The following is a 14,043-nucleotide window of genomic DNA, read 5'->3' as shown; positions in this document are numbered from 1 at the left end:
TTTCTGGGTTCTTTATAATTGGAGGGCCTTGTGTCACCCAACTCTAGTTTCAGAACAACAGTGAGTGGACAAAACTCTCCAGTGTACGATACTGTTGACATCAAGCAATTAATTTAAACTTACAATTAAATTCTTCTCTGAACACAGAAACTTTGGCATTGTAAATGTAATTTTTATTTAATGTAACAGCAGCAACTTGAATATGTCTGTAATATTTTCAAGGGAACTCAGAACTGCATTCATTTCTTGTCCACAAAATATTATTTCCTGTTTTTGTCACACTTCTGTGTCAATTTTTTTTTCGATATAAAATCTTATGGTCCACATTTATAACATAAACTTCCTACCTAAAAACTTTTCTTACTGGGCTTATAGCAGCTCAGTTCAGTTCTGCAACTCTCCTGCTGAGAAACCCCAATAATCCAACCATTTTAAAGTTTCCATTCCCCAAACTTGCAAGTTTTCCTATCCCTGTCTTCTAACCCCACTTCACCTAAAGACAACACTTGGTCATGACTCCCCATGTGCAATGTCACAATCAACTGGCTGTTATGCATAAAATGTTCAATCATCTTAGACTTTCCTGAATGGTTCCCAATCCAAATGTTCCTTATAAGGAACATCAACAGCACACCCTCGGAAGAATTGGCTGGGACTAGAGTTGTTACAGTCTCCAAAATAGTTCTCAGGAACTTGTTTGTGGTGTCAGTCACATGGTCTTGGTCTAAACCCAAAGTTCCATTCAAGCTAGAAGAAAGTTAAGAGTTTCCTCCAAGAATTCACCTCAGAAAACCTTGCCTTGGATGGGAAGAGAGTTCAATTTACGCAGCTCGAGTCTGGCAGATATACTGACCTCTTTTCTCACCTGCTTCAACAGACATGTCCCATCAGAGTAGAAACCAGAGCACATGGACAAAAAGACATCAGCCACAAGCTGACAATGACATACCAATGCTTCTACCGTTAACTGCATCAAAGCTTTGGAAACCTTTATCAACAAAATGTGTGCAATCCAGTCATCAGAGCAAAACAATGTGGAATACTCTTAATTTCATGAATGAAGCTATTTTCTCACCATCCGGATCAAAGGAGGAGATGGTGCCCTTGAAATTTCAGAAATATTAGACAGCATGTTATAATGCTGGAATCCAGTGATGGACCAGTTCAGCTGCTGAATTGCTGGTTTCCATAGAGAAGGCAAACACTGCATCCTGATGTGGAGAATCTCCTACTGTAAATAACCTATTTTTATTTATTTTGGACTGTGGCTTTAAAATTGGACTGTGGCTTTAAAAAAAACTACCATGGCTGCAGTGGAAAGACATGTTCACTGGAGCAGGATGAAGAATATCTACAATGTTGCTAACCTGGAACAAAAGGTGCCATAAGAGAACAGGATGGTGCTGGAAAGGGGTTCTGGACTAAGGGGAAATGCCTGATGATAGCATTTTAATTGGCTCCTGACCAGGTAACCATGGTTTAGTGTGGTAACAATGCAGACAGAACAGCTCCTAGCTTGCAAAGAGGGAAGACTTGAAACCTCTCTCTCCTGTGTTTGTAAGATTCCAGCAATTTTGCTATAATAGCTAGCTGGCTATCCCTCACATCTCTGTAACCTGCTTTCTCTGAAAACCCCTGTCAAGAGGAAAGCGGGAAAAAAATCACCAGTAGAGACATCGAAAAGCAAGTTTTTCAACCAGTGAACCACGGACTGAAAGTGCTGGGAGACCACCTAGTGTCATCAACAACAAACTGCAAGGAATTTGGAAGACATCAATCAAAATCAGCCCATCTAATCCTGTACTCTGGTTTGGTGCTATTGAACTGTTTTATCTCACCCTTTTGTGTGTGTGCATGTTTGTGTATAGAGGTTTAAGAAGGGGTAGAGTTCAAGTTATTGAGTTAGAAGTTAGCAGTTCATATTTCTTTCTTTTGCCACTAGTTAAAGACAATTTGTTCAATAAGCAGTTTATTTATTTATTAAGTTTACAAACCTGGTGTTTGTATTCTGTTAACCTAAATTAAACAATTATGTAGAATTGGCGTAATCTGGTGGTTTGGTCAAACTTTTCACATTTGTCACTGCTCGGGGGACAGTGGGGCTTGATATTATAGCGCACTACCCCAGTGGGTCGTGACACTATGTTATCTTCTCTACTCCCTTGCTGTGGTGCAGGTGCTGATACCAGGAGCCCTGTCTGGTAGTTTGCCCAGGTGGTCATTCTTCAAAAGTGATAGTGAATAGCATCATACTATTTGACTACAGGGGATAATTTCAGCCTAGACCAATCCTGCCCCCAATCAATGCCTAATTTTGCATTTGTGCTGTGTGATACACTGGACAGCAGTCAGGAACAGGAACAGGAACCCTCAATTTTCATTTCCTAACCCAGGGATTCTGAGGCCAATTATAGCACTCCACCAACTCCTCAACTGAGGTCAACTTTTGCTCAGGTGTTTCTCTCAAACGTAGCATAAGCCCTCGATCTCCATACTCAGTCAGGCTGCCTACCATACCAGGGCTCACCATCATTCCACCTGGCCTCCTACCCAAGTCCCACAGGCACTATTGAATTCTGTTGCTGACATTTCAGCATTTGTTACAGCAGCAACAGGCATTGGACAGGGCTACGACTGTTTGGGGAAGCAGGAGGAATGCAATGAACTACACAGGGGAAGAAATGGAGTTAGGGAGAGAAAAGGACATAGCGCCACAGGTTTCGACTGGCCACTAGTGGTAACTATTTTGTGCTTTACCATTCAGTAAATATGAAGCTGTTTTGCATTTGTTTCACATCTGTTTTCAGTTTTGTAAAACTCACTGTTTTTCCTGTTGACTAAATGACTGCTTCATATAATCTGTGCAACATATGTCTAAGTACTCCACCAGTAATTAATAATCAAGGTTATAATATGGAAAGAAAGAAACATATTTATGTCAAAATAACAGAAACCTTTTTGATGAGGATGCTTTAGAATAATGTACATTTAAAATGCAATAATGAACTTAAATTCACCTTTGTTATATCTACAGAGTGCTTCTTTCTGCTTTGAGCATAATTCAGATGTCCATGTTCCAGTTAATGGGTCAAAGGCTACACATTGTCCTTTATTAACTGGATGGCTGACGTCTGATGAGATGTTGTGAAAAAGGGGCAGAGTTCCATCAACCCACAAAATGTCAAATGGTTCTGTTGTTTGGAATCCATCACCTCCAATGGAATAAAAAAAAGACAAACAAATGTCATGAGCTACAAGTCAAAGAAACATATTAAGTCACTGTCACAAATCCTAGAATCATACAGTGCAGAAATGAGACCATTTGGCCCATCATGTTTGTGCTTTAACAAACCATCTAATTAAATCAAATCTTCCAGAATCCATATTCCAAACAAATACATTTCTTCAAACCCACCTTCCATTGCCAAAAAAAGTGTGCCTGATCTGGACTAACACTGCTTTAAATCAATCATTCTCCTACATTCTGAGGCTTTCAGTCACTTTGGTGCTGACATTTCTCTCTCTGCTAATTTTAGCGAAAGAAATAAAATTACACCAGTGACTTGTTATAAAACACCTTAAGGAATGCCCTCAGGTTTTGTACGATGCTGTATTTTTTTTTGATTCCTCCTAGCAGTATAATGATGATTGGACTAATAATCCAGAGAAGGCAAGTTCCAATTCCACCATGGGAGTTTGAGAATTTGAATTCAGTTTTTAAAAACCTGGAAGTAAAAATTTGGTACCAGTAAAAGTTAATATGAACCTGTCAGATTGTCGTGAATAAAAATACAGGTTCATCAATGGAGAAGGAAATTTAATATCCTTATACGGTCTGGTCTATAATGTGCCTCCAGTCGCATGCTAATGTAGTTGACTCCTAACTACCTTCTGAAATGACCTTGCAAGCCACTCAGTTTAAAAAGGTCTACCACTACCTTCTCAGGGCAAGTAAGGATGTGCAATAAATGTCAGTCTTCCAGTAGCATCCATATACTGAGAATTTTTTTTTTAAAAAGACATTGTAAATGGCAACAGACTATTCATCTATGTTTTGTACAGCTAAGGATTTCTATCCCTTCGAATAAAAAATAATAGTTATTAAAAAGGAGAAAAAAATTGCTGGTTAATAATTGATGCTTAACTTGTACAATAGACTAGTGGAAATGTTCCAGGGATACAGAATGCCTATTTTGCAAATAGCATGGTGCATTTGCATCAGTGTCAGGGTCCCATTACTGTCAGATGTGGACCCACAGTCACTGGCGTGGAGCTAAATGACAGCACAAAACCATTAACATAACTGCAAACTGATTTGTTCTAGAGAAACTCTGCATATGTCCCTGTTGGAAAGTTTTTTTTTATCACAATGTATTCTATTGTGTCTAAGTAGTTGTGAGGTCTCCGAATCCCTCCCTCATACTTGGCTGCAATCATTTTAGATTTCTGCTTTTTTTGTAAACAATTGAGTTTTTTTTAGTTATTCTTTCACGGGATGTGGGCGTTATCCTAATTGCCCTCAAGCGGGTGGTGGTGAGCTGCCTTCTTGAACTGCTGCAGCCCATCTGGTGTAGGTGCACCCAGAGTGCTGCTAGGAAGGGAGTTCCAGGACTTTAACCCAGGGACAGTGAAGGAACGGCATAGTTTCAGGTCAGGATGGCATGTGGTTTGGAGGGGAACATCCAGGTGGTGGTGTTCCCATGCATCTGTTGCCCATGTCCTTCTAGATGGTAGAGGTCATAGGTTTGAAGGGCACTGTTGAAGGAGCCTTGGTGAGTTGCTGCAGTGCATCTTGTAGATGGTACATACTGTTGCCACTGTTCATCAGTAAATGTTGATGGTGGTGGATGGGTTGCCAATCAAGTGGGCTGCTTTGCACTGGATGGTGTCAAGCTTCTTGAGTGTTGTTGGAACTGTACTCATCCAGGCAAGTGGAGATTATTCCATCACACTCCTGACTTGTACGTTGTGGTGGGTAGGCTTTGGGGAGTCAGGAGGTGAGTTACACGCCACAGAATTTCCAGCCTCAGATTTAGTGCCTGCGACGGTATCTCCCCAAGCATTAATTTCTTCTCATGAACCGTACACTTTCATTCATTTGCGTAATTTTCCTTCCCAATAAAAACACTGATAGTTAAAAGCATCTGTTTTCATAATAACTGCACGGTAGTGCAGTAGTTTCTTTCATGATTTTACTTCTTCCTACCACTGGGGAGCAGCCCTCTCCATTATTCCAGCTCTACTAAATCTCAAAGAAACTTGACAAACAAGTACCACAAAAATCTAATGACACAAGTATGGAAAAGCATTGTCTGAAAAGCATTGTTTGGCTCAAAGGCTTATACACTGGCAACTTCACTTCAACCTTAAAGGCAAAAATCTGAATTGTTTGGAATGCTTTTTCCCCCCAGATTTACAGCATTCATTTTTTTAATTTTCACTTTAGGTGTTTTAAGAATCACATCATCTTCATCAGCTCTGACCACTGCTTTTTTTCAAATTAATCTCTAAGTTTGCAATGAACGCAGGTATATTACAAGTGCATCATGTCTGCAGTTCATGAGTTGCTCTTCCCCTATACTTCAATAACTCTAGAGAAACACTTTCTAGTTCTGTAATCATTTTTGAACTCCTTCACTAAATAAAGTAGGAGGTCTTGTGGTGCAGTGGATAGCATCCCTGCCTCTGAGTCGGAAGCCTCGGGTTCAAGTCCCACCCCAAGACTTGATGGCCAATGAAGGTGCATTCATAACACAGCTAAACAAGTCGATTATCAGCAGGTCAATTATTTACAGGCGGTAAGGGAAAGAATGGGAGAGATTCCTGGTCCGCTATGTGATGGAAAGAAAGCTGGAGCATCTGCTATCACTATCAATAGCTCTAGACTACAACACACTTGTAAAAGTGCATGTTACCAAAGCAACTTGGACTCCCTGAGTGATCTGAAACACACCAGCACCACCATTAAATAAGGGAAAGCTAATGAAACTATAGAGGTCAGAGCGACCACTCAGAGCCACTAACCTGTGATGAAATGCTTTGCAGCCATTCAAGCACATTAAAATTCCTAAAATCTAAACCCCGTCACTCAGAATGTATCCTATATCAGTCCACCAAACAGCCTCCATCATATAACCCAATCTTCGAAAAAATGCAATCCCGCAAAATAACAAGAAACTTTTTTTTTGACAAATTACCTTTACACTGTGAAAATCCCTTGTGTACCTGCACCGTTGGTTCAATTTCAAAGGTGGACAAGTTCCACTGAAAAAATAACCCCAGCGGAATAACAAAACAATTTTCTGCCAAAGCTTGGATCTCACTGGCATTCAAAACACGATCCCAAATGTGGAGCTGTGTAATATTCCCTACAAAAGATTCATCCTTCTTAAACGATCCACCGAATGTGTCTTGCTCTTGGCCAATGATGAAGACTCCACCCGCTCCGATGTCATCCGAAATGTAAAGTTGTTCTCCAGATGAAATGACAGATCCGTCTGCTGCGATGGCCCAGCCACCGCCACGGCGGGTCCAGCTCACACAGAGATGATGCCACCTGCCATTATTCTCCACAGCCTGCGAGTAAGGACTGTGAACGCCATGGACAAGAAGCGCGAGCTGAATTTGCTGACCACGGACAATGTTAGCACGGAGCTGGAACTCGTTGATGAACGACGGGATTGAATAGGAGAAGACCGTAGAAACTCCCACGTAAGTTGAGTCGAATTGCACTTGAGCACAAATGGTCACCGAATGCAACTGAGGGAACTGCTTCAGAAGCTTAGCATATTTGGTGTCAGTCCTTCCAGAAAACGTCAGAATGTGTGAAGCAAATGTACCTAAACAGAAAGGGAATAAATAACGACTGTGCTGTCATATTTTGCTTATTGCCAGGTGTGCCTTCATCAAACACTTCTTTCCATTTTTGTAGGTTTACCTCAAATAAAAGCTAACTGAAATAGCAGTAGCCTTTTTCAGAGGCTGTGCCACATTAGCTTACAATAAATCAAGTATTAATAAATGTAAAGTACTGCTTATCACAAACTAAACTGACATAAAATTCTCACTAATCCAAGGATAAGTACTTACCATGTAATAAAAGTTCTCTTTAAAATACTTACTTTGCAGCACACAGGGCACACAGTAATCTGATTAAGAAATTATAGTGGCATGAGAATAAGACACAATTGGCTAATGGCAATAACCATGATCTAAAGAGAGTTGATTGATCCAGAATGAATTGGCCTAGGTTCAATATTTCACCCTGCACTGAATTAAATTTTTTTTTATGCGAAGGTTTTGTTCAGTCTTACGTACACTTTGAGTTTATCAAAGGGGAACACAACATAATAACATATAATAGGGATTTTTAAAAACACAATACTTATATTGAGAAAGGTTCATTAATAACTAACATTATTATCAAGCTCATGTTAATGACATGCTGCAAGTTACATACACACATTTGATAAAAGTTCTGTCTACCATGGATATTTTAGAGTGGAACTTTTGATCGTCAAAACTCATGTTTGCTCCTAATAATACATAGGGTTTGACCCATTTCAATTAAACAGGTCAACATCCCCAAAATAACAGCACACACATGTATGTAGTTAAAGAACATTAAAGAGTTTGTAGATGAACTTCACTGTCCAGAGGATTATACTTTTAGTTTACTTACATGACAAGTTAGATTCTATTTCACTTACAGTTTCAGCTGAAGAGATCTACACATGAAACATTGAAAGTTACTTCACTCAAAACTTTTCTCGTAAAGGATCATAGAATCAAAGAATGGCTACTGCACAGAAGGAGGCCATTCAACCTCATGTCCATTCCAGCTCTCTGCATGAATAACTCAGCTAGTCCTACTCATCCACCCCTTTCCCGTAATACCATTTTTTTTTTCTCTTCAGGTGCTTAACCAATTCCCTTTTGAAAGCATAATTGAGACTGCTTCCACCACATTTTCAGGCAGTGCATTCCAGATCCAAACCACTCACTGCATCAAAAAGTTCTTCCTTGTGTTGCCTTTGCTTCTTTTGCCATTTACCTTTGTGAAAATGTTTAATAATTTTCATATTTTTCTGGTTTACCGTTAAGTAGATTTATGGGGGTAAGTACAATTGGATCTGTCTGTGTGATTTTACTTACATTTAGAGTCAAGTAGACTGCAAGCTTGAAATCATCAAAAGGAGCCAGGTGCTTGACATGCTAATAAGGAAACATGGATGCTGTCTTAACATGTTAGGTGCAAAGGGATTTGCATTTTTAGATAAATGAAGGGATTGTTGGATTTCAAAGGAATCAAAGCATTTAAAAAGAGAAACATTTATAAAGGAGAATGGAAGGCTATGTGAGGAAAGGCCATGTAAGATCTAACAGGAATGTGTGAAATAGCCTTAATGAAGCCTCCAGCCATTTGTGCATAAGTCTGCTAAATAACAAAACTGAAGTTGGGGAAAAGCCATTTGGAATTCCACTGTCAAGTGGGTATTGTGTTAACTTGCTGGTTCTGTTTTAAATCTAAAATCTATTTTGGACTGTTGCTTTAAAGGGGGTGTGATTGGGGGCATATTAATTAGGAATTTTAGGAGTTATTATAGAAGTAAGTAATTGTAGTCTTATGTATGTGCTTGAAGTCTCTTACTTTGTTGATAAATATTTTAATTTATTTTTTTTAAATCTCTGAAGGTCTTGGCCTTATTACTTCTGAATTCAGTGCACTTATCTTTTTCTAAATAAATACAAACTGCAAAACCGTTGTGATAGCACAACCAAGTTTCCCTTATGGAGTTGGTCTGCCTGGCACACATCATCTGCCACATCATAGCACCTTAAATCGGTGTCCTCTGGTTCTTGAACTTTGCGCCAACAGGAACAGTTTCTCCCTATCTGCTCTGTCCAGACCACCCATGATTTTCAGCAACTCTATCAAATTTTCATTCAACCTTCTCTTCTCTAAGGAGGACAACCCAGCTTCTCTAATTCATCCACATAACTGAAGTTCCTCATCCTTGCAAGCACCCTCATAAATCTTTTCTATACCCTCTCTAAAGTCTTCAGATCCTTCCTAAAGTGTGGTGCCTCATGCATGAGGACAAAGTAGAAATCTGTTGCCAGCCCCTTCACAAATGCTGCTCTACAGCCAGCAATTATAACATATGCAATACTAACCCAGTATGACTAGCCTTCTGACTTTTCTTTTACCCCAAAAGGTATGTGCCCTCTGCTTTGAGCCTCCACATAAAAGAGCATAGAGACCAGAAACTCAAAGCAATGGAAATTCACATCTATAGTTCTGTAGTACAATTTATTGGAGTTCCATAGCATTGATGCACCCAAAATATGGCTTTTTATTTGCGGTTTATTTCACAAAGTTAACAAGGATAAATGCAGATTGGGGAGGGGAGGAGGTACAGGCATTCAACCCAAGATCATCAATCTTCCACAGTAACACAGGATTTTCCGGTAACTGGATCTAACTGCCTCTTGAGCAACTCCAGAGCTTTTATCCTCATTACCCTATGCAAAAGACCCTTCCAACATTGGACTGTTCTTTTTAAGAAGCCTATCCTGTCATTAGTCCTAACTTGCCTTTTACCAGTTTATACTTAATCACCTGGTCCTGAAGTTAAGGTTTTACTGTGATCAGGGGGTAGGATGGGATGCAGATTTGAAGTTATCAGATCAGCCATGATCTTATTAAATGGTGGAGCAGGCTCGAGGGGCAGAATGGCCTATTCCTGGTCTTTGTTCGTATGTTCATACCAGAATAAGCCCATTATACATGGTGGGCCCTGGCCAGAGTGCCCTAGATTTATACTCTACCAATTTACCAATAAACGGTAGCATCCCATTTGTTTTATTAATTGCTGCTCTGAACATGGTAAGCATTGATTCTACTATTACTCCCAGGTTGCTTTCAGCCTCTCCTATATTTGGTTCAGCAATTTAGGCCATAGTGCACCAAGATGAGCGTTGGCAGGTAACTAGCTTAATGGGTAGATGCAGAAATCTGAATATGTGCTCAAATGTAAAGAGATATGCTCACCAAAAGGTAAGAGGCTGCAGTTGGATTCAAATACTGTTATAACAACAATTTGCATTTATACAATGCTTTTAATTTAGTAAAGCTTCCCAAGGTGCTTCACAGGAGAATTATGAAACAAAATTTGACACCAAGTCACATAAGGAGATATTAGGGCAGTTGACCAAAGAGGCAGATCATAAAGGAGGAGAGAGGGAGAGAGAGATACAATGAGATGGTGAGCCTTAGGGAGGGAATTCCACAACTTAAGAATCTAGGCAGCTGAAGGCACAACCAGCATTCATGGAGCAATTAAACTTGGGGGTATGCAAGGTTCGGTGTGTTAAGTGTGCTACTAGTCACTAAGCATGTTGGCATTTTTCTCTTCAACACATACCATCTTGCACTTATTTGAATTGAATTTAATGTGCCATATTTCTGGAAGATCATTTGTGTGGATTAGAAACAGGGCTTGAGGGATGGGAATAAAAACAAAAAACTACTGCGGATGCTGGAAATCCAAAACAAAAACAGAATTACCTGGAAAAACTCAGCAGGTCTGGCAGCATCGGCGGAGAAGAAAAGAGTTGACGTTTCAAGTCCTCATGACCCTTCAGCAGAACTGAGTGAAGTTAGGAGAGGGCTGAAATATAAGCTGGTTTAAGGTCGGGGGCAGGGGGAGGGGGGGGTGGGGGGGTGGAGAGAAATTGGGGGGGTGGGTGGTAGTTGGGACAAGCAAGCAGTGATAGGAGCAGATAATCAAAAGATGTTACAGACAAAGGAACAGGGAGGTGTTAAAGGTAGTGATATTATCTAAGAGAATGTGTTAATTAAGAATGGATGGCAGGACACTCAAAGTACAGCTCTAGTGGGGGTGGGGTGGAAAGACTGACAGGGTATTATAGTGACAGATTTAAAAATAATGGAAATAGGTGGGAAAAGAAAAATCTACATAAATTATTGGAAAAAACAAAAGGGAGGAGGAAGAAACAGAAATGGGGGTGGGAGTTTAAGATCTAAAGTTGTTGAATTCAATATTCAGCCCAGAAGGCTGTAAAGTGCCTAGTCGGAAGAACTGGAGGAACAGTTTGCGTTGGGCTTCACTGGAACAATGCAGCAAGCCAAGGACAGACATGTGGACAAGAGAGCAGGGTGGAGTGTTAAAATGGCAAGCGACAGGGAGGTTTGGGTCTTTCTTGCGGACAGACCGCAGGTGTTCTGCAAAGCGGTCGCCCAGTTTGCGTTTGGTCTCTCCAATGTAGAGGAGACCGCATTGGGAGCAATGAATGCAGTAGACTAAGTTAGAGGAAATGCAAGTGAAATGCTGCTTCACTTGAAAGGAGTGTTTGGGCCCTTGGACGGTGAGGAGAGAGGAAGTGAAGGGGCAGGTGTTGCATCTTCTGCGTGGGCATGGGGAGGTGCTATAGGTGGGGGTTGAGGAGTAGGGGGTGATGGAGGAGTGGACCAGGGTGTCCGGGAGGGAACGATCCCTACGGAATGCCGCCGGGGGGGTGAAGGGAAGATGTGTTTGGTGGTGGCATCATGCTGGAGTTGGCGGAAATGGCAGAGGATGATCCTTTGAATGCGGAGGCTGGTGGGGTGATAAGTGAGGACAAGGGGGACCCTATCATGTTTCTGGGAGGGAGGAGAAGGCGTGAGGATGCACGAGAGATGGGCCGGACACGGTTGAGGGCCCTGTCAACGACCGTGGGTGGAAAACCTCAGTTAAGGAAGAAGGACCCTCAACCGTGTCCAGCCCATCTCCTGCGCATCCGCCCTCACGCCTTCTCCTCCCTTCCAGAAACATGATAGGGTCCCCCTTGTCCTCACTTATCACCCCACCAGCCTCCGCATTCAAAGGATCATCCTCCGCCATTTCCACCAACTCCAGCATGATGCCACCACCAAACACATCTTCCCTTCACCCCCCTGGCGGCATTCCGTAGGGATCGTTCCCTCCGGGACACCCTGGTCCACTCCTCCATCACCCCCTACTCCTCAACCCCCACCTATGGCACCTCCCCATGCCCACGCAGAAGATGCAACACCTGTCCCTTCACTTCCTCTCTCCTCACCGTCCAAGGGCCCAAACACTCCTTTCAAGTGAAGCAGCATTTCACTTGCATTTCCCCTAACTTAGTCTACTGCATTCGTTGCTCCCAATGCGGTCTCCTCTACATTGGAGAGACCAAACGCAAACTGGGCGACCGCTTTGCAGAACACCTGGGGTCTGTCCGCAATAAAGACCCAAACCTCCCTGTCGCTTGCCATTTTAACACTCCACCCTGCTCTCTTGCCCACATGTCTGTCCTTGGCTTGCTGCATTGTTCCAGTGAAGCCCAACGCAAACTGTTCCTCCAGTTCTTCCGACTAGGCACTTTACAGCCTTCTGGGCTGAATATTGAATTCAACAACTTTAGATCTTAAATTCCCTCCCCCATCCCCACCTCCATTTCCGTTTCTTCCCCCTCCCTTTTGTTTTTTCCAATAATTTATATAGATTTTTCTTTTCCCACCTATTTCCATTATTTTTAAATCTATATCTATAATACCCTGTCAGTCTTTCCACCCCACCCCCACTAGAGCTGTACTTTGAGTGTCCTGCCATCCATTCTTAATTAGCACATTCTCTTAGATAATATCACTACCTTTAACACCTCCCTGTTCCTTTGTCTGTAACATCTTTTGATTATCTGCTCCTATCACTGCTTGCTTGCCCCTACAACCACCCCACCGGCCCAACTTCTCTCCCCCAACACCCCCCCCCCCCCCCCCCCCCCCCTCCACCCCACCTTAAACCAGCTTATATTTCAGCCCTCTCCTAACTTCACTCAGTTCTGCTGAAGGGTCATGAGGACTCGAAACGTCAACTCTTTTCTTCTCCGCCGATGCTGCCAGACCTGCTGAGTTTTTCCAGGTAATTCTGTTTTTGTCTTGAGGGATGGGGTGTTGTTTGCAACATGGATCACGAAGACAGTGCATTCAGTAAATCTCCCCCCTGAGACTCTACTCCTCTAATTAACACCCACTACCTTCTTCATTTTTAAAAACGTTACATCTCAGCCAAGATCATTTGTATCAACCTGCCTGTGAAAGATGATGGGATGCCACAGAATCTAATATTCCCGTGCAATAAATACTAAGAACAACTTGTTGGAAAAAATACCATCTGTTTAAAGCTGTGTTACAAAACAGGATGTAAACAGGCATTACCAAGTACACATTACAGCTTTGGTGCTGTTTGGAGATTGTTCTACTTCAATTATCCCTTTGCCTGAAGAGCAATAATTCCCTGCTTCATTCCATGTTCCAATAGCATAGCATGTCATAAATTTTAGTTTAATGATGATTAAGGCATCAATTTCTAACTTAATGCTTTTTGGGAGGGAATGTGCAGATTAATGCTAAACAATGAGATGAATGAGAATTCAAAGATGGCACAACAATATTATGGATAGCTTTTTACATTGACTCATCAACAATTAAACTCTGATTGAAACAAATGTTCTTGTTTTATTCACCTACTAATTTTGATGAAATTTTTATGTGCACATCAGACTGCATAAAACAAATTGTGAGCACCATCAGGAATGCCAACAGTAAGTGCTCATCACACAAACAATTAAACAACAGAGAAGAGGATGGAGAAACTTCTCCTTAGACCAAAGAAGGTGAAGGGGAAATTTAGCACTGGCAGGAGGGTCATGAACCAGAGGGACGCAGATTTAAGATAATTGACAATAGATCCGGGGGGAAATGAGGAGCATATTTAAGCAATGTTGTTATGATCTGGAACGCACTGCCAGTTAGGATAGCAGAAGCAATTGAATATAAACCTCCAAAAGAAACATTTGCTGAACTATGAAGAAAGAGCAAGGGAGTGGGAGTAATTGGCTAGCTCTTTGAAAGGGCCAACACAGGCATGATGGACCAAATGGCTTCCTTCCCTGCTAAACATGTTAAACAAGACTGGATGTTACAATTGCAGCTGAGATATTCATCTCAACAACTGA

At 41.5% G+C, this 14,043-nt stretch overlaps 1 protein-coding gene across 1 annotated transcript in view; it reads right to left on the bottom strand.

Annotated features, from left to right (window-relative positions):
- LOC144692711 (adhesion G protein-coupled receptor D2) overlaps positions 1 to 14,043 on the bottom strand; it is a 290,395-nt gene that overhangs the window by 273,408 nt on the left and 2,944 nt on the right. Inside the window, exons 2-3 of the mRNA XM_078561799.1 lie at positions 6,198 to 6,839; positions 3,018 to 3,212 (exon numbers count right to left, since the gene is read on the bottom strand). Coding sequence (XP_078417925.1) covers positions 3,018 to 3,212; positions 6,198 to 6,839 — 837 coding nt within the window. The remainder of the gene's footprint in view (positions 1 to 3,017; positions 3,213 to 6,197; positions 6,840 to 14,043) is intronic.

The sequence above is a fragment of the Cetorhinus maximus genome, chromosome 17, assembly GCF_964194155.1.
Source record: "Cetorhinus maximus chromosome 17, sCetMax3.hap1.1, whole genome shotgun sequence".
NCBI lineage: Eukaryota > Metazoa > Chordata > Chondrichthyes > Lamniformes > Cetorhinidae > Cetorhinus > Cetorhinus maximus.
Note: the sequence above shows the minus strand (reverse complement) of the source record. Positions and strands in the feature narration are given on the sequence as shown.